General features: G+C 41.6%; 1 protein-coding gene across 1 annotated transcript in view; it reads right to left on the bottom strand.

Moving 5' to 3' along the window:
* Positions 1–18,432, bottom strand: part of GRM1 (glutamate metabotropic receptor 1) — a 182,132-nt gene extending 163,700 nt beyond the window's left edge. The window contains exon 1 of the mRNA XM_058835267.1: positions 17,670–18,432. Within this exon, the coding sequence (XP_058691250.1) occupies positions 17,670–18,432 (763 nt within the window). The remainder of the gene's footprint in view (positions 1–17,669) is intronic.
* Positions 18,433–21,062: the final 2,630 nt, after the last annotated feature.

Genomic DNA, 21,062 nt, shown 5'->3' with positions numbered 1-21,062 from the left:
CATCTTCTGAACACACAGCACCACCAGCCATCTGCTGCATGGGAGCTCTGTAACTGGAGCTGACTGAAGCCTAGTCAAAAGCATTGTCAAATGGCAGGAGCGACCCTGGGATTTAGGAACAGGTGAAAGCTTTGGGGCAGCAGGTTGGTTGCTCCTGGCAGATAGTAAAATGTGGATCCTGAAACTGGGCAGCAGAACTGGGCCTTCCTCTGCCTCTCCCACTAATCTGTCCAAGCAACTTTCTTTGCTTAGATCTGAGCTGGCCTTCCTCTTATGGAAAAAATGAAATTATGCCATTTGGTAGGTGATATTTCAGTTCAAAAGCTAAGAGAGAAGCTTTAAAAGTTGGGAACTTCAGAAAAGAAAGAAAAAAAGGGACAATGATGATGGGTCAGTGGTAGAAGGGATTCTGCAGAACAGAAAGGATCTTTTAATATGTTTTTATTTTCTGTATTTTGGGAAAGAGACATATAATGTATACATACCAGAAGATGGTGACGGTGTTGATGGTGATGATGAATGGTAATGTCCCTTCCCAACTCAGGAAGAAATCAAGTGGCAGCTCCAAAAGGCAGGCATTTTTAAATGGATGTGTTCAGATAACTTCTGACAGAAGCTGCTGACAAACCTCTGAACTACCAGAAACTATTTTCAATAGCTGATGGAAGTTGTGAAGTGCCAGAGGTCTGCAAAAAAGGCAGCGCTGTGCAATATTTAAAAGCATGAATTAACCTGAGTAATTACAGGTCTGTCAGCCTGACATTCATTTTGGACAAAATAATAGGTTGTTTTGTCAGCTGACATGGAATCTGTGTACAAAAACAGTAAGGGAATGGGGCAATGTAAGGGTTACCAATCATTATGTGTTTGTGGAAACTAGGTGTTTCCAATTCAATTATCCAAATCATCACTTATAACTGAATTTATAATCTTGATTATCAAAAGTATTATAGTCAATGCAATACTACTCAGTTTCCACAGGACATCTACCTTGATTTTGCATGAGATTTTGGCTATGAAGCTGGAATGATAACAATCAGTACTGCAGACATAAAATAGATCTGGCTGGTAGGTTTCAACATACACTTGCAGTAAAAGAACACTAATTGACTGGGTGTCTCTTTATAGTGTCCCATAAGGATCTGTCCTTAAATTTTACGAGTTAACATTAATCAGTGACCTGGAAAAACAAAAATACAAAAGCATTACCAATAACATTCACAAATGACAGAAAGATTGGGAGACAAGTTACCAATGCAGCCTGATCTACGTTGATCAGTAAACTGGACAGAGACAAAGAAATATACAGTTTAATACACATGAAAATTTAAACTTTTGGGAGCTAAATATTCTGCATATATGGGATATTGGAGTCCATCAAGGGATGCAATTATGGTAATTATAATAGATAAGCACTAAAGGTAATGCTGTGGCTAAAAAAACAATAGAATTGGAGTTTAGCTATATGAATACGATACTGTAGCAATAGTACCACTTAGCTCTATTTCAGAGTATCAAGGCTGCTTCTACACTGATATCCAGCATTACAAGATGATGGAAAAATGATGCAATCTCAAAGAGTAGCCATCAAGATCATGAAAGAAGAAGATGTGACTTTAAATGAGCTATACAAGGGGAAAGCCTCCTTCTCAGACCAAAAACAAATAAACTCCAAAGCACCATCCAAAGGTAAAGCATTGAGCAGCTTTTAATTGTAGAAGGAATTAAATTCTAGAACAACATTTCAAGAGAACTATTGCTATTAAGGAACTTACCAGGTTGGATTTCAAAGTGGGTTAAGTGCTCATATACAATTATACAACATAAGGAGACCTTGAAGAAAATATTTGGAGAATTGTGTCATTTTTAAGTCGAATTTTGTCTTGGGAAACTTCTGCTCAATTGGCATTAAGTCCAGACCTCTGTCACTACTCTGCATTCCTAAAATATGTCTTCTATTTCAAAACAGTTGAAGTTCTCATAACACCACAATTTCTACAACACTTGGAAGCATCTTTAAAAAATGGTGAAACTTTTGAACAGAAGTATATGAAATGTCATTTATCTATAATATATTTCTATATCTCATCAGTAGAGTTGGTCACACAGGTATCCAGGCTATTTAAGCACAATGCATGCAACATAGGAATTGTCCATAAGAGCGCTCTAGACTGTAAATCAAGATTAAATAATTTTACAGTTCTAAGTCCTCAAGTGGCTAGAGTTTGAAATGCTAATGCCATTATCTCTAAGGTATTAGTTGAGAAAGTTTCAGTGTGATGCTACAAACTCAATGAGGCCACTGCAGACATAAAAGTTCAAATCAAGCACTTCAGCATTTAGAGCACTCATCAGAGAAGTGGGCGATATAGTTTCAATTTCAACATGAGAGAGTAAGAAAATACATCTTTCACATAGAAGAGTGGCTTAGTCACTGAAGGAGGTGTTTCTTGAGCTGGACTCTACTGGCTCTGTCTGCAATGGAGTGAACTTCCTTTACACCAGCCTGTATGGGGCTGTGTTTTGGATTTGCAGCCATTTGGATTCACTCTTGCTCTACCCATTTTCACTCCTTGTCCCCTTGGTACAGAGTGAGGAGGAGTGTGGGTGGTCGACCACTGGTCAGAGTCAATCCTCCACTTGGAAAAATTAATACATAAGCAGTTATTGCAAAATACAGCAGTGTCACATTTGACAGTAATGCTTCAAAAAATGATATTCTCAGCTTCTCAGGGAAGAGTTGATCCAGAACCCCTTCAGTTAGTGTGATCAGTGAGACAACATTTATAATAAGAACCTCTCTCATGTGTCCTTTCTTGGCTCTTAAGAGCGGCCCAGGATAAAACATTTTCTTGACGTTGAAATAATTCCAGTTGTCCAAAGCACTTTTCCATAATTAAAACATGAATTAATCACTTGTGTCTACAGCCAAGGTGCAGTCAATCACCAAGGTGCATTAGGCTTAAGGTAAAACATTTCTTCTTTTGTTTTGTTCTCTTCATTTAACCTTGACACATATTTAGATCCCTCCTTTCTATTGGGTCTACTCCTAATTAGCAGTGAAGCAGAACTTCTTGCTACTTATAGAACTTAAATGCTCTGAATAAAATCTAAGTTGCAGAAATTAAAGGTAACGCATCTGTGTTTGAAGGTGTGCTCCACCCCTTCCCTCTTTTTATTAAAATGTATGCTTTTGCTTATTGGTGCTCCTGACTACAGTATAGAGAACACTCTTTTCCCTGTATTCTAAGTAACAATGGACTTTGTCACCACACAGATCATTGGCAGCAGCATAAAGTTTCCCTGAGACTGAAATTCAAATATGCATTACCATGGAGCAATTCTTTATAGAGATTCACACTTTTAGAATGTATTCCTGAAATCTTTCTACACAAAATAAGGCAAACTGAAGAAATATTGTTTCCATTTCTAACACGTACAGGCTTTCCCTCAGGTTCTGTGTTTTATAACCCTCTTCGCTCATATGCATGTACATTTTGCTTATATGCATGTATATTTGCCTTGAAATTGTATAATAATTAAAACCAAACTTCTTCCTACAGAAATCAGTGGCAAATCTTTAATGGACATCAATGAAATCAAATTGAAAGTTAATCTTATTCCTATATTTAAATAATCTAGAGGTGGAAAAAAGCCAAGTATGATCTAATTGTAATGACTACAAAGCTTTTTTCAAATTCTTTGTCTGTCTGAAAACTAAGTTTGCAGCTTAGTCAGCTCGGGCACCTAGCTTTTTTCAGTCTAAAGAAAACGCACTTGCTATTGACTGAGGGCATGACCATACAATCTGTGTGGTTCAGAGATCCTTATGCCTGGTTTTCCAAGCTACAAAAATCTGGTGGATTATGTTAAACACATGAAAAGAGCAGCACTGAAGATGAGTGATTTTGCAGTACTTGTGTGCTTTTCCAGAAGCCACTATGTTCTGAAAATGATGAAAAGTCAACTGAGCTTTTTTAGAGACTGTTCTAAGTATCAATATAGATTCTGAGATACAGGCCTGGGAGATGGAGTTGTAGGAAAGACTAGGAGGCTACATACAGAAAGGTATAGGCTATGATTATTATGGGATGGGATGATGAGACCTGAAGTCAGAGGCAAAGATGGGTAGAAGATTCCTATGGGATATTTCCCTTTTTCTAAGGTGCTGATTCAGCAAAAGCAAATGATTCAACAAAAATCCTATCATCGTGCCCTTTCATGGTAGCTTCCATTTGTCTCCTGCATGCTGCTGTTAGAAAACAAAACCTGCCTACTAAGAAATGAAGCACAGATAGTGCTTATTCTAAATAAGCTCTATACCTTTTCTAAAATTTCTGTTTCACAAGACATTGTGTGTTCCAAATTTTAAATTAGTATTTGTTAGAGGTTAGACAATTTAGGATATCATCCTTTGGAGTTAAAGTTTGTAGAAGCATAAGAAACCTGACAACACCAATAAAGCCGATAGCCTCTTACATGAGAGCCTCTCTTAGTGTGACAGAGAACACAGAAGTAGTTTCTTTCTTTTTTTGCTTTGTGTGTTATTTTCCTGCATGTATTATGATAAAAGAGTTGCCTAAGCTCGGGAATTTAAGCACATACAAATTATCACCCTAAGATTATTCATTATAACAGCAAGTGGAAAAAATCCAGGTGACATTTACCATAGTGTAACCCAGTATAACAAATGAGTAATTAGAGCAAAACAAGCAAAATACTTTAAAATAAATCATAGCTTTTACATGAGTGAATACAATTAAGTTTCAATGTTCAGTTAGCTGCCTACTTACCTTGATCTTCTATTCATAAAATTAGAAAATAATTAGAAAGGCAATCTAATCACTTACTTCAGCACTCCACTTTAAAGAAAGACAGAAGCAACTAACTTTTCCTGTCACTTCAAAACAGCACATCCAAAATCCTGCCCTTTCTCTCCAGTGGGTTGCAGCCTGTCTTTATTTAACCCACTCATCAATTTTCACGATCCCTTGATACGCACAGTTCTAAGGCTCTTTGGTTTCCCCATAGACTAACCCACTGTGGAGTCCCTTACAAGGCTTATAAATGTCTGCTTTATCAGTAGAAAGCCTGTCTTTAATGTGAGATAAGCACACCCAGCCTCATCCTGTAAGGCACTGGGCACTTTTGTGATGCTATCTACCCCCAGAAACTGTATTGTCTAAGTGTGTGGTTAGTTATTGCCCTGCATAATCCAAGTGCTTAAAGTCAAGATATCATTCACTTGCCATTTGGGATCAAGCAAGAGCGTTCTGCACCTTACAGGATCATCACATAGCATCATCATGGCTAAATTTCAGTCAATAGCTCCTACTGACTTCATTAAAGCCAAACCATAGTTCTGAATACAGATGTTTTTCCAGAACTTTGAAGACAATTTTATTATTCATATGTCCTCAGGACATGAATTATAAAAAGCAGTTATGTGACTCTGGATATTCATGGTACCAGTGCATTCCTGTTTCTCACTTCACAAACAACACATCTGTGACAAAGGTGGAATGCATTATTTCACACATATTTGGACTCAGTAGAAAAGTCAGAAGTAGCTGGGACAAGGACAAAAATGGCTATACTCTAAGTTACTTTGTGAAAGGGCATTGAGATGTTCATTGCATGAAGAGATTGTGTTATAACATGTTGGTTGGGATCTGAATCAAGTAGAAAATATTGATGTCCACACTATATCTGTTAAAACAGATAATCAGAAATTCTGCACTGAATTAAATTCTAGAAAAACTGCTGGCTAAGAATGTTAATCAACCTAGCTATCAAATTCTTGCTTTCTTTCATAGTGTTTTTTAATTCATTGACTTTGCATGGGCTGTCATATGAATTAAATAATTTTAGGTACAAAGCAGTATTCTAATTAGACTACCGGAAAATGCCATCTTTTTCGAAAACTTGCTGTTTTCTTCAGTCACAGACAGGGGCTGACATCTATGTCACTTGTATGAGAATAAGTGAAGTATAAATTCCACATGAAAATGGAAATTTCCCCCAAGCAAACAAAACCAGTAGGAACTGGGACCCTGTAGTCTAAGGGCAAAATGCATTACAAGCACCAAGTGCTGAGGAGTGGACAAATACTGACTTAAAATACTGTATGTTAACTGAAACAGTGGGCTGAATTTGACTGATGGGATTATTTCATCCTGAGTTTCTCTTCCTCTACAATCAGTACCCACTGCACAAGATACTTTTGATGTTCCTAGGCAGCTGAATAAACAAAATATTAAGCTGTTCTTCACATAAAACATTTTTCTTGCCTCCTTAGATAATTAAAACTACTCACAAATAAACAAGATTTAATGCTCTTATTATCTGACCACTACTACCTATCAAATTCCAGCTCATACATTTGCTCCAGATCCAGCTGTGCTGTGTCCAGTGAGATGCAGTTCAAATAAAACAGTTATGGAATATCTGCAGCTAATTTTGACTAGACAACATCAAAACTTAAAACTTTCCTCAGTCATTTATCTCAGTGATTAATCATCAGCACAAGCAAAAACGTCGGTCTTTTTTCTATTTGGAATTTGTAGCCTTACCAGAAATCAGTGCTTATTTTGCATTTAACCATTAGGATGTAGAGCCCTGTAGCTCCCAGTGGCTTTGTTTGCTTGCAGGAAATGAAGTATTTTTGACACATAAAACTGCATTTCCTTTTGAAAAACCAGACAGATTAAGCTAATTTGGATTCCTGCTATTAAGCACTTTTTTCCAGCCCTCAAATTATTCAGAGTTTCATCCCTATCTCTTTTCAATATTTTAATATTGATTTTTTAAGAGTTGATAACAGAACTGAACAAATACCAAAATTTAAAGTAATAATCCTTAGATTGAGGTGAAGTTCCCAGTTTCTCAAGGATGACATTAACTTCTGGGTTGGGAATTTTTTCATATATAATTCCTCTATAATCATAAAGTGCATTAGGACTTCTTTCAAGGACACTATTTTAATTCTCCTATGTCAGCTGCACTTGATGGTCACCCTTTACTTGCTGAGCTTAAATTTATGGCACATCTGTTTTTCTGACGTTGCACAGTGCTTTTTTAATGAAAATAATCTGTAATACTGATTCAGTGCCTGAAAAGAAATCTAAGATACTTGATCTGCACTTTCAATCTGTAACTGCCAAGTTTGCATTTTCATCAGGGAATAAAATCAGGTTTGTTTGAGAAGAGCTATTCTTCATAGCATCTCACTGATTGGTTTTAATTTAATTACAATTTTTTGTCAGCTGAAGTCTGCATCACTGTCTTCCTATTATTCTGGGGATTGCTGTCTTTGTAGCCAAAGCTGTCTGACATCGCTCATTTGTCTTTTGTGTTTGCATCTTTGGCATAACACAATACCGTCCATTTCTGGCTGTTCTATAATATATTGAAATTAATATTTGTTGACTCACTCAACTTCACAGCATCAGTTTTGTACATTACTGTCTCAATGTCACTTTTATTACATCCTTATTCTACCCTTTTTCAGGATGCCAACACTGAAGGATATGACTAGGGCATGGTTAGGGGCATGTGTTTAATGGAGTATTGTTTATCTCTTTCTGAGTTTGGTGACAAATCCATAAGGAACTCCTGGAGAACCTTCCTGTCATTATGTCATTTCCAGGTTGGCACTATGTAGAAAGGGAAGGAATTCTGCCTCTAGGTGACACACACTGGCTCCATGTCACTTAGTATGCCCAGACTGAGCTGTCAGGTGTTGGTGTCCTGGTCTAACTTGACAGAGGACAAAAATTTATTTGAGTTGTGCAGGTATCCACCTGGAAGAGAAAGATTAAGCCTATTTAACAGGAAATGCAGTGACACCTGAGAGCCACAATTGTAGTGCCTTAAGGGTGGAAGGGAACAAGAAAGGACTAAGTGACACCTAGTCTGCCAGGCTGCTGTCAGGGCTGCTGTCTGGTTCATTCCCTCTTCTCAAAATCTTCAACACTTTTGTTCCAGTGGAGCAGCTGTCCCAGCTCAGCACTTTGCTTCATATAGCTGATAGCTGTAGAGTTTTTAATCCAATACTGAATGGGTTTATCCTCCCAGGAAATATGCCTGGAAAATAAGGGCAGTCTCCAAAAGAATGCTGTCAGCCTGCTACTGTAAACTGTAGTTTAATAGGAGTGGATTTTTACTTTCCAGTCTCTCAAATAATCCTACTGTTTTCCAGGGCTCATAATACAGCATTTCTTAACAGTACTACCAATATTCAGTTTCACACACTTGCTGTTTTGGCAAGAGACTGAGATCTATTCATGTGGAACTTGCAGTTAGGGAAATACATTCTCATTAGGAGGATCACCAATTTCAATATCCAGCACGAACTTCTACATGTCAAATTTCCATTTGCTGAAGCCTTTTCACAACCCCCCATGGGTAAGAAATGCTTGTTTACAAGCTTCAAAGGTTTTCTCACTTCCTGAAAATTAATTGCAATTTTATCTTTTATGTTCTACTCCACCTAGGAAAATATATTCAATGTTCAATGGAGCCTGGCCAAACATTTTAAGAGCGTATTTATGAACACTTATTCAGATTTCCAATAGTTGTTATTTCAGCAATATTCACATCTAGCTCTTATTACTGTTTTCCAGGATGAGTTTTGTTTGAATAAATGTCTGGGAAATTACTAGCTTGTACAAACCCATCTGTATCCGCAGATGAATAAGAATGAATGCTGCTAGTGAAACAACTGCATTTAAGAAAATGATGGTTTGTTCCTCAAATATTTTGCCAAGAGAAGCAAGTGTTAAATTCACTGGGGAACTTGAATGGGAAAACTAGATTCAGCCTCCTTCTAGTTGGAAGGAAAAAGTTTTGTATCTGAATGTCCTCTAATAACTATGCAAATCCGAGAAACACATTTTTGTTTTTGCACAATTTTACACTACTTCAAATTAACTGTGGCATACATCTGGATGTGGGATTCGCAACCCCTGTGGATTTTCATGGCTTTTGTCAGCTCAATAAGCTTAGAAGACAACATCTGAAGGCCATGCTGAGCTTCATTCAGGATCCACTGGACTCGACAGAGGGCTACCAATTAACTTCAATGAGCATTTGATAGGAGCCTTGCTGCTACACTTGCTCTCTGCACCAGCCCAGGACATGACCTTCTCTGCTTTGTCTACCAGAACGGCCAAATGCCCATGCTAAAAATATTTCTGTCAAATTTTCAAGAGACTTATAAATCACTGATGGCTGTTAGCATAATTCAAATATCCTTTAAGAAATTCATTTGTTTATAAAAATATCCAAGAGAGATTTTGAATGAAAATTGTTTGAACAGAGGGCCGCAATACTACAGAACAAGCAATATGACTTGTCAGTAAAATTAAATATCTGTCACATTGGTTTTTGATAGACACAAGCCACTTAGGCAGTGGCTCAGCAGAAGACGAAACAGCTTGTGATGCACAATGCCCATGTCACAAAATGTTACTAAGACACCCTGGCTCTGTGGGTAGCAGTGCCAGACTGTAGGTTAGATAATGGACAATGAAGGCAAATCTTACCTACTGTGTATTGATTTCGTTTTCATGTGTTTCTTGTGTTGCTCATTTTCTCATTGAACTCATAAATGAAGAAGCAACTCTTGATTTAGTCTTAAGCCATATACAAATTGTTATGACCTAACTATCCAAAAAGTAGTCTCCAATTGTGACTATAGTGATATTTGGACAGAAAAAAGCTGCATGTGAAATAAAAAATCAGTGAAAGTATTATTTAATTCAAAGCAAAATAAATTATATCAAAATGAAAAAGCTGATTTCAAGGATATTAAAAGGAGTATCCAAAAGAGTGAAATATGAACAAACCCCATAAAGACTGGTCAGGAATATGTGAGAGGCTGAGAGCCAAAGATTCAAAAGGATCAAAAAAGTTGTCATGATAAAGCAAAAAAGTAAAATTCAAAATGCTATTAAAATAAACAAAACAAAATTAATAAAAATAAAACAAATACTTTGAAAAGTCTAACTTGTGTCCTAATGAGGTAAAGAAAACAGGGTATACCTTGACAATTGAAATATAAAACCACAAAAAACCAAGATGAAGTAATTCTGAGACATAAAGGCATAGAATCTAATAACCCACTATTCTTCAGATATTCAAGAAATGGGAAACTAGCCTGATATTCAATGATAACCAATTATATACAGAGAGCACTCAGGGAAGATAAAACCACAACAGAAAAGTTAAATTAATTCTCTCAGTCTGCATTGCCAGTGAAGGCGGATAGGACAGTTCTCACTGGTCATTCCTTATGCAGGATAGAAATGAACCATTGTCTCTGAGTGTCAATAGAATGTATTTTAGAACAAATCCAAATTCATAAGGTGGACTTCAAAAAATTTCCAATACCAGCTACTTTTCTATTGTGGCGTGTTAACACCAGTTACAGGGGCCTTAGCACGAAAACAAGCAGTAAAGTAGAAAAAGCAATTTTATATTTTCACATATCAGTTTTCATTCTTAACTGAATTTATGGAGAGTAGAGAGGCATAGAGGGTAATCCAGTGAACAACAGACACGATATTTCTGCAGACTTTAGATATTTCTTCACAAATCTAATTAGTAGGAACAACAACAAAACAGTATTAAGGTACCAATAAATAAATATGGCCATATCAGGGAAAAAACAACATAATTTTTAGAAAAAAAAACCAAACAAACAAACAAAAATCCATGTATCTCAGAAGCTAATTAGACTTCTTTTTTTGAGGAGATAACCATATGAATAATACAATCACTATAGAGTACTTAGGATTCAAGAAAGCTTTTGATGAGGTCTCTTATTAAAGTCTCTGACAGAAATAGAGGTAATACAGGACACAACAGAAGGTCCTGGATTAATAATTGGCTAACAGATAGGAACCAAACTGTAGCAAATAAAACTTGTGTTAATAAAGTAAGGGTAATACACAAGGATAACCCTGTGTGTAATTGCCTCTGAAGTAAGCCTTGCCATTTAAGAAGAATTTGTGGTAATTTTTCTGACAACATCCATTCACTACATGGTGTTAATTAAAATAGTAATGGATGACTGGAAGTTTATCAGAAAGATCTGAGAGCAATACTGAAATTGTTACCTCACAAGGGAGGTCACATGGTGTACCCCCACCCTGAATACTGAATGTAGCTCTGCTTGCCCATATTTCATATTGGAATTAGAAGTACAGAATAATGATCAGGATTAAAAAACAGGTGAATAATTTTGTATGAACTTCTGAAAGCAAAGCACTTATCAAAGAATAGTTTTAAGGAAACATTCCTGCACACAAGATACAATTAATTTATAAGATTGAAGGAAAACTTCTTTATTGTGAGCGTTACTGAGCACCGGAACAGGCTGACCAGAAAGACTGTGGAATCTCCTTTCCAGGAGATATACAAAATCCATCTGGACAAAATCCTGAGTAACATGCTTAGTGGACCCTGCTTTGGCATGGAGGCTGGATTAGATGACCTTCAGTGGTCTGTTCCAACCTTAACTATTCTGTGATTCTGTAATACTCTAGAGACTTATAAAGGATACAAAATGGGATTGGACAGACTCCTGAAGGAAACATTTGTTGGTGTCTGGTAGCCCTAGGACTTGGGAACTTGCTACAGGCTGGAATTGTGGAGATATGCTCTCTCCTTCTCTTGTTTCTTTTCATATTCAGCCAACATTCTGCTGGCAAACCAGATTTAGAAATTGTTCCTTAAGATGTACATTAATAGTAATAATAGTAATAATAGTTTATTTGAGAGAACACTTGAAAAATTAGACTGCAGACCTGAACTGGTTACACACTGGATGGCATTTGTCGCTTTCACGTTTCTCTCCAACCATCCCTGGTGATAATCCTTAGCATTCCTTAGATACACACAGGTGAAAGGACAGTTTCTTTAGGTGCACTAATGTCCAGTCAGTTCCTGGCCCTCCAGTTCAGACTAGAGGCACACATATTAATTACTGCCATCTGTGACAGTGGCTTATTCAGCAAGGTCTCCTGCCACCCAAAAGATAAACTGAAATCTCTGCATTGCTTCACGTGGGTCAGGGAGCCTCAGTTAGCAATGACTTTGATCAGCATTTTTCTGGGCTGCATGTGGCAGGTGCAATGCCTCTGGTGTCTCACTATAGTTACCAGCTCACTGATGTATCAGGCCCCTAAAGCACTTTTTTCAGTGGGTGACACTGCTGCAGTTATATGGTTTTACTCTACATGATTTTCTGTCTAAGAGACCTCATTGCAAGCACCTTCATGTTATAAACCTTAGGTTCAAAGGTATATTTTAGAGGCATTTTCACATAGATTTTTGAGAAAGTTAAGGTCATTTAAACATTTTTAAAAGTCTTCAGTGAGACAATAAACCTGCAGGAGTTAATAAGGATTGTAGGACATAAAAATCTGATAGCAAGGACATAATGTAGAAAAAAATAAAGCACAAATGAATGCATTGTGCTGACTGGTAAATATGAACTTCTAGCAGTATTGCTGAGAAGGCAGGCACAGGAGTTCGATGAACTTTTGAGCTGATATAACTCATGCAGCTGCCAGTTGTGAAGTTGAAGAACTATACTATTTGTGAATTTAAGAGTAATGCAAAGCAATATATTTTCAAGAAGGAATTTCTCTTGATCTCTACAGTGTTTGTCACCAACCATAATTTTTTCAAAGTTAATTATTCTTCCAGCATCTTTTAATTAATACAATTAATGGGATCCATCCAGTGTAGGGATATTTGGTTTGAAATGAACTTCCATTATCTTTGGGATATATGTCTTTCGGTTTTTTATGTCATAAAGCCTCTGAAGATGGTTAGTGAAGCAAGTTAAACACATAAAAAAATAGATTGAAATATGCATTTATGAAAACACATCTCAGCACAATTCATACCACTATGTTAGCTTAACCTTTAAGAGCATTTTTTTAATTGTTTGTATCTATAGAAACATTTGTACACTCCAAAATTTCAAACATTTGAACTGGAATTCCTTCATCTGTTGCCTCACAATAATTTGATCAAAACATACTAATCATTGAGTGACACATAGAATTAATAATAGAACATTGTTAGAAACACCTTTGAGAACTTAGACACAATTTTATGAAAATCATTCCTTTGAGCTATTTGATCAATATAGCTCCACTTATCTTTAAACAGAAGAATTATCTTCCAGCATATTTAAAGCTACCTTAGTGGGTTCTACTGAATGAACTTGTTTCTCATGAAATTTGCAATAAAGTGTGGGATTTGCTGTTTTCCATCCTCTTTCCAACATATATAACCATGTTTATGAGATTCCTGTCCAATGGACAGTGTACAGCACTCAGGTTATCAGAAATCATTGTGAAGATAATATACTTACCATCTACTTTGAACTGAAAGTCTTTACAGTTGTGCCATCTGCTTCATCATAGTTCATTTTAAGCCTTATACTCAAGAAAAAGGAACAGACTGGCAATACAAATCTGATGAAATTTAATCAAGACCAGAAACATCTCACTGTTCTCTAAAATTAATTCCTAAACAATCCAAATTTGGTGCAATTATCTTAATCATTCAATTTCTAAAGTTGCTTCTGCAAAGTCTGCACGTTAATCTGTTGGAATGGAAATCTTGTTTATAAAGGGGTATTTGAAGTGTAAGCGTTCAAATGAATGTTCACATACATTTTATAAGGCTGACAGGTAGTCAGTGATTGAAATGAAATCCAGGTACCAGTGCTAAGTATTTCTATTTTCTTATTCAGAAGTGGGGTACTTAGAGGATGAGGTGATAAAAGGACTACTTACACCATCATCTCCCCTGCCCCATGTGCAAGAAGAACAGCTAAAAGTGAGGGATTTGGTCTAGACTTCATGCTGATCACTAGCCAGGGTGCAGGCGTCTTGTGGGTTTTGAAAGTCAGTGTAACCTACGGCAATCTCATAACCATTCTGCATTTTCTGGTGGCAACCCCAGAAATTCATTAATTTCTCTGCCTTCAGCATGAAAGCAGCGCAGCAGTGGCGCTCGCTATCTCTGCCCTTGTTCTGGAGGCAGCCTGGGACCTCTTCCCCAGGAAAGGAAGAAAGTGTCCCCTGTAATTCTTCACAGTGTTACCAAATCACCAGTGGCTCTCTGGTCTAAGTAGAGAAGAATAGCTGACTCTGAGGTTATCTGGATAAATACCAGAATATCTCACTTGGAAAGCTACCCTTAGCAAGGATATCTCCTTCTGCCCTTATCACGCTAAGGATTGTGCCCAATTTAACCCATGTGCTTTTTTGATGCCTTTGATTTCCGTAGGAAGCTTTGGCTCAAAGTTAAGCATTCACTTATGTGCATTTCAAGATAAGAATGACTTTCAAGCCTAAAATCTGAGATGCAGACGTGGCAAGAACTCCAAAACTGAATTCTCTTTGGAGAAAACTTAAAAAAATAATAGCCTTGAAAAGGCTTTGCAACAATTATATGGTCATAAAGCCTGAAAATGACAGATGCACTGATTTGTTACAGCATTTAATGACTGTTGCCCCCTCTGGGAAAAAATCGACTCTTATGATGGGCAACTATGCTCCACTGAGATACATATAAAATAACCAAACACAGGGACTCCTCTCTTTCTTCTTTGATGTGGAGCTTTATATGTAAATTTTAATCTAAAAGGAGCAACGTGCTATATGGACCTTCAAAAACAGATTTTATTGACTAACTGGGAAGTTTTTACCCAGGTAATGTTTATACATCTTAATAAACCACTATGTAAAAAACCACAACAGGTCTGGGAGATCTCCATGCAGCTTCATGTACCAGAGTGTAGAGACTGAGTGTAGTTAAATGTCATCATCACTAATTAGTTATCATATTGACACATGAAGGATAAATTTCCATGTCAAATGCAAACTACTTAAAGAATCATCCTATATGGATGACATCTTTATGTTCATTCTCATGGCACATGTAGGCTTCATGTTAAGAAACTTGGGCAACAAATGGTGTGGTATTTCTTCGTGATTATCATTAAAGCTATAACTGTGTACCCAGATATTGGTTTGGGCATTCAGCCAACTTCAGCTAGGCTGCAGGAGCAGAGGAAGGGTAAGCAGAGGAGCTGGATGGTCCAGGCTGAGCAAGGGCTCATTTCTCTGGTCAGCTTCCAGGACCCCTGCCCTGGGTGAGTGAGGACTGAGTGTGGCTCGCTGACACAGGCGGTCAGTCAGCTCAGTGGTCTCACTGCATCCCCTTGTGGCTGGGCGCCTACAAGAGCTGAGCATTGTCCATCCCCGTGAGAACCCGAGATCAGGTGGGAAATAAGCAGCTTTTCTGCTCTGGAAAGGGGGCCAAACTGGATCTGGAACACCTGGAAGAGGAAGGAATTAACTTCTTCACAGCGTCAGCTGTGCATTTCCTAGAAACGTGCCCCTTCCTCACAGTCCCTGCTGAAGAGATTCTCCAACCAGTGGCACCCTAGAATTCCTTCCAGCACATTTTGCAGCCCACCATGAAGACAGAGGCCTATGAGTAACTGTGGAGGAGGAATGTTTCTGGCTACGCTTTATGCCCATATTTCCAAACATAGCATGGATGGAGCAGCTCTACTCACACAGACTATTATTCAGAGTGGTTTTGTGTTGTCTGCGAAGATGATTTCACCTTTAACAATACAGTGAACGCATGGGATTTGAAACAACAGAAATGCAACCATTTACACTGATTTTCGTGAATACTAATTTCACTTTAAATAGAAGGAAAAAAAAGTCTTTGGAATCTACCCAATAGCAATTGGGTGGGGGTCAATAACTTGTCTTTCTGGAAAGAAATGCAAAAGTTGAAGCTTGTTACATAATTTCAGTAACATTTTTGGCTTGAATTTAAAAATAAATGAATGGCAGACACAGATTAATAGTAAGAAAGCAAATTTGAATCTCAAGCTGCATGATGTGTAAAATTGTTGTGACCTTTCCTAAGAGGAGTGTTGCCCTGTGGGCTACCCCTATTTTCAGAAGTATCACTTCAGAAGTCTAAAAATATCATGCAACAATTATTTTTCATCACAGAATAACATTCTTTAAAAAATAGTTATCTAATTAAAATTTCTCACAAGCAATGACTGAAGTTGCTGCTTATAACGACCCTTTAGAGGGTGTTGACTTTTCCAAAAGAGGTAAGGTCCACTAATGTTAACAGGAGTGGGACAGAGAGGCAGCCAGTCCCTTGAGGCAATTCCTCAGGCACAGTGTGTTAGCAGAGTACCCCAGAGTGCCTTGAAGGGAGAGATGGCTATTTAGATCAACAAAGAATTTACCCCTTTCATGTTTATTTGTCATCCTGGCCTTCCACAGGATCTAATCACATCTGTCAACAACAGAGAATCTTAATAGCTCATGTTGGAGTCTTGCTAGCAGCTCATTTTCTCATCTGAACAGGGCATAAATGAACTGCAAATGTCAGGTTGTTGCTTCATGCACTTGTCCCCCAGCCCCCTCAAATTGCAGTACTTTCTGGTTTTGGTGTCCAGATCAACCCAGTTCCCTTCTAAAAGTTGTAAATACGGAACTCTTCCTGGAGATTATTTTAATTTTTTTTGTCACAATGTATGTTCTTACCTCATTTTACTTAGTCATCTCTGTGAGGATGAAAGGTGTGTAGTCAGCTCAGTAAGCACAGAGAATCATAAATCAAATCCATACAAGAGATACACTCAGATAAACAGAAGAGTCGCAAAGCTCTAGCAATAATGTGGTCAGATTTGCAATTTTGTACTTAGAAATCCCATTTTGGGGACCACAACTGGACTATGGAAATATCACAATAATATATCACAAGAGTGTATTTTCTATCAAATGCAATTACTACTGCAATTTATGTTGGTCCACCTAGCCTGGCTATAAACCAACGTCTCCTCTTTAAAATAATCTTAGTATTGCTATTTTATTTTTTTTTTTTATATTTAAAATTAAGAAGACCTGTTGACTACGAACAGATTGTGCAGAGCCATAGCTTTGACTACTGCTTAAACTGCATGCAAGCTGCATGATCAGCTCCCCACGGCACCTGGCTTTGCAGGGGCTACACGGACAGGGGAGGGATTTTCAGGTGTCTTTCCTCTCTGTTGGCAGACGCAGGAAATCAGTTCACACGCAGCAAAGCCAGAAGCTAATCCCGGAGTCCCTGCCGAGCCCTGATTCCGTTTTGTCGAACTCCCCGCTATGGTAGCGACCCAGCGCATCAGCCTCTCGGACTCAGCAGCCCCACGGCCCTGCCCCGGCCCAGCCGGAGGGGAGAGGCTGCCCGCCCCAGATCCAGCTGCTCACATCTGTTAACTTTTATTTCCAAGCACGCGAACCGCTCTGTGTGGGAATGGGGACAGGGCCGGGACCGCCGGGGAGACAGACGCCCGATCTCTTGCGGGCATCCCTGCGCCGCCGAGCCCCGCTCCCGCTGCCCGCAGCCGGGGGCCCCTCCGCGCCGCCGGAACGGCACCCCCGCATCCCCCCCGCTTCTCCGCGTTGGCCTCACGGTCCCCGCGGGTGGCAGGGCCGGGGGTCTCCCGGGGAGGAGCCGCACCCCGGCCCGGGTCCCAGGCGCGTCCTTGCGGAGCCGCCGCGGAGGACGCAGCGCCCCGGGCTGGCCCGGGGAGGCCGGCGCTGCCCCGTACCCACCTTCCGTGTGCACGGCGGAGACGTAGGTCCAGTTGTAACGCTTGACGATGTCAAGCATGGCCCTGGCTTGCAGCGTGTCGGAGGGGACCACCCTGAGGAAGTACTTGTACAGCGTTTTGTCGCTCAGGTCGATGCTGGTGGCGGAATAAGCGATCTGGGGGATGTCGAAGAGCTGGAGCAGATTTTGCACTTGGATAGCAACTGAGCTGGAGCCGGGGCCGATGACCCCAGCGATGGGCTTTTTCACTCTGCTCTGGGGCTGGGTCTGAGAGTCGGAAATGCAGCGGGTGCCTCCGTCCCTGTCGTCCCTGATGGAGATGAGAGAGTCCCGTATGAACTCGATGCTCTGCTCCAGGGCCACGGAGGAGTGCCAGCAGGAGTCTCGGATCTCGCTGCCCAGGGTGATGTTAGGTAGCAGGACCGGGTCTGCGTTAATTTTATCCAAAGTGTGAAACATGGCTTCGACTCTCTGGATGCCGTATTGCTCCCGGATTTCCCCGCACTTCCTCTCGGGCACTTTCTCAGCCGGTGGCTGGTGATGGACAGAGAAGAGGGCCCCGATGATGACATCCCCGTCCATCCGAGCCACTGACCTCTGTGAGGAGGCTGCAGAGAGAAGAACCTTCCGACCACCACTCCTGGGCAGCACGTCCATCTCCAGGAGCAGAGCGGGAAAAAAGACCAGCAGCACACCAATCATTTTGTTGCACGATGTCATCCAGACCCAGGTTACAAATTTCATGGGCTCCCCTTGCCTGCACATGGTTTAAGGACATGTAGGAAATGGCATCTGCTTCTCATCGACGATGGCCAGGTTGCTCCAAATACCATCACAGCATCACTCTTGAAGGTGCCAAGACAGCTGTCATCCTAGTGACTTTTAACCTGGTGGCATAGAAAGAGGGGATAAAACGGGCTAACCAGGAAATTGATGTCAACCCTGAGCTCGATAAAGCAACCTAGCACGGTTAGATGACCGCTTTCTCAAAAGCCCAGGGCAATTTGCTTCGATAAGCCTCTCAACAAGGAGTTTCAAGAGGGATTAAATCACGTATTTATTTGCCTTGATATAAGACCATGCATACTCACATATGCTGAGTTTCTACAATCCTTTTTGCGTCTGCTTTTCAAGCCAAGGCGGCTACTTCCCGCACATCCAGCCAGCACACACACCCCCTCTGCCCCCGGGAAGTTTTAAAAGTTTCAGGAGGTCGGCAGCTCGTGGGAGAAGAGCCCTAGCCCGGCCCCAGCGGCCCCAGCCCTGAAAGCAGAGTGACAAACGCTTCTTCCTTTATGTTCTGATTACCTGAAGGCATCTTTCTCAGTTTAGACATTTCCTTTCTCCATCCACAATGTGAGCAAAAAGAGAAAGAGAGCGGTCTGCCCTGCCAGCCACGGGAAATGTCATTTAAAGGTCAGCGAAGGGAAGAAGAAAGGAAGCGCTCTACAGTTTAGATTAACTTTTCCGTGTGTAGGGGGCAAAACTGTAATTCAGTCAGGGACACACACATGAAACCAGGGGAAAATACATATTTGTTACTAAGGCAACCGCGGGCAAAGCCCCGATGTGCCTTACCGGCACGCCTGCCGCGCAGACAGGCTTCGGGCGGGGAGCCCGGCCAAGGGGCTCGGCGGCTCCAAACGCCGTGCTGGCAAGGGAGATGCCCCCGGCTCCCTGTTGCACGACGAGCCGTCAGCACCCGAGACAGCGCCCGGCAGTCGGGGCAGCCGCCGGACCTCGGGCCCCGGTCCCGCTGCACCCCCGTCCGCCGTGTCCCCGTCCCGTCGTTCCCCGGCCGCAGCTCCCGTCTCGCTGTCCCGACACCCCGGCGTTCCGGTGTCCCGCCGTCCCGGCCCCGGCACCGCCGGCTCGGCCGCCCGCCAGCACTGCGGGGCGCTTCCCCAAAACTTCTGCCCCCCGCCCGGCGCTGCCGCCGCGCTGTCCCCGGATGCACACGCACCGCGGCTCACACGCACACACGCCCCTCTGGCACACTCACACTCACACTCTCACACCCGCACAGCCCTCCCGGCGCCCGGAGCCCGCCGCCGCACGCACCGCCCCGGGCTGCCCGCCGCTCCGTGGCTCCCCGCCGGCGGACAGCGCTGCCGGGGCCGGGGGACTGCGTGTCCGCCCAGCGAGCGGCGGGGGCGGCTGCAGACGGTCCCGAGAAGGAGATGCTCCGAGGGGAGCCGCCGTCCTGGCTGCGCGTCCGCAGCCGCAGGCGGGCAGAGCCGCCCGAAGCGGGCTCGGGCAGCCCCGCAGCCCCGGTGCCATCTGCCTGCCCTGCCTGTCCCGCGGCTGAGCCCCGCGGGCAGCCCGCAGGGTGACCCCTGAGACGTACCTGGCCGGGTGAGGCAGAGGCTCCCTGCCTGCTGGGAGCGGGCATTGGCGGCTCTCCGGCCGCCCCGAGCTGGCGCGCTGGCGGCGGGGCGACGGCTGTGGGCTGGGCGCGGGTGCCCTCTGTCTTCAGCACCGCTCCACCGCAAGGAAAAAAACAGGTCATCCCGGGCTCATCCATTATCTCATACAGAAGGATCAGTCATTTTCTCCCCCTCCTTAATTTTTTTCGGCTATTGTTTTGTAAACGAGTAAAGAAACATCACCCGGAGCACGCTGCGGCTGCAGGGGAGGTGTTGGTTCTCACCTCCCGTGGCTCCTAATTCATTATCTTCATGCCTCAATTAGCAAGAGCGAGAGTCAAAGCGAGAGGCTGCTGCTGGAAGGGGACTCAGACCACGCTGGGGAGACCCGAGACAATGAAATGTGCCGCTCTGCCTCACGGGCAGGGGTTCGTTATTAAAATAAATATTTATATTTGGGGGAAAAAAACCAGAAAAAATACACTGCAACAAGATAAATCACCTGTAAAGATAAAGGCATAAAAGGCATTGAGATTGCAGTTTTCAGGTCAAGATGAACCTAAATGAAGCACGTGAGAGGCATGCCAGATTAAAATAATACCAGATTGAATAATCATAATTCAGACGACCTGCTTGCATCCCTAACACAGGTCTCGAGTGTTTTACTTGACTGTATGAAAGTTAAAGTTAGATTACCTCCCCACTGGGAACTCTATAGATATTTGCCCTACTTTTGAAAGAAAGAGGCAAGGACAAACATTTAACTATTGCTCAGTCAGAGATGGGTTTGCAGTGAGTGCTGCCTCAGGGGTGTCTTCTCCTTGTGTCAATCTCTGAGCCGGTTTTATTGTGACACAGCTAGTTATTTGTCTGCACGGTGTTTATCCATCAGCTGTGTTTACTATGGAGGACCCAGCCCAGGGCGTTGCTGGTGCTCTCTTTCCCTGCAGGTAATGTTTCCTAAGGTGGGAAGCAGGGTCAGAGGGGCTGCCTGTCCTCTGCCTGTGGGCATGAAGCTTCCCTAAGGTC

Source organism: Poecile atricapillus, chromosome 3 (genome assembly GCF_030490865.1).
Source record: "Poecile atricapillus isolate bPoeAtr1 chromosome 3, bPoeAtr1.hap1, whole genome shotgun sequence".
In the NCBI taxonomy this organism is placed as follows: domain Eukaryota; kingdom Metazoa; phylum Chordata; class Aves; order Passeriformes; family Paridae; genus Poecile; species Poecile atricapillus.
Note: the sequence above shows the minus strand (reverse complement) of the source record. Positions and strands in the feature narration are given on the sequence as shown.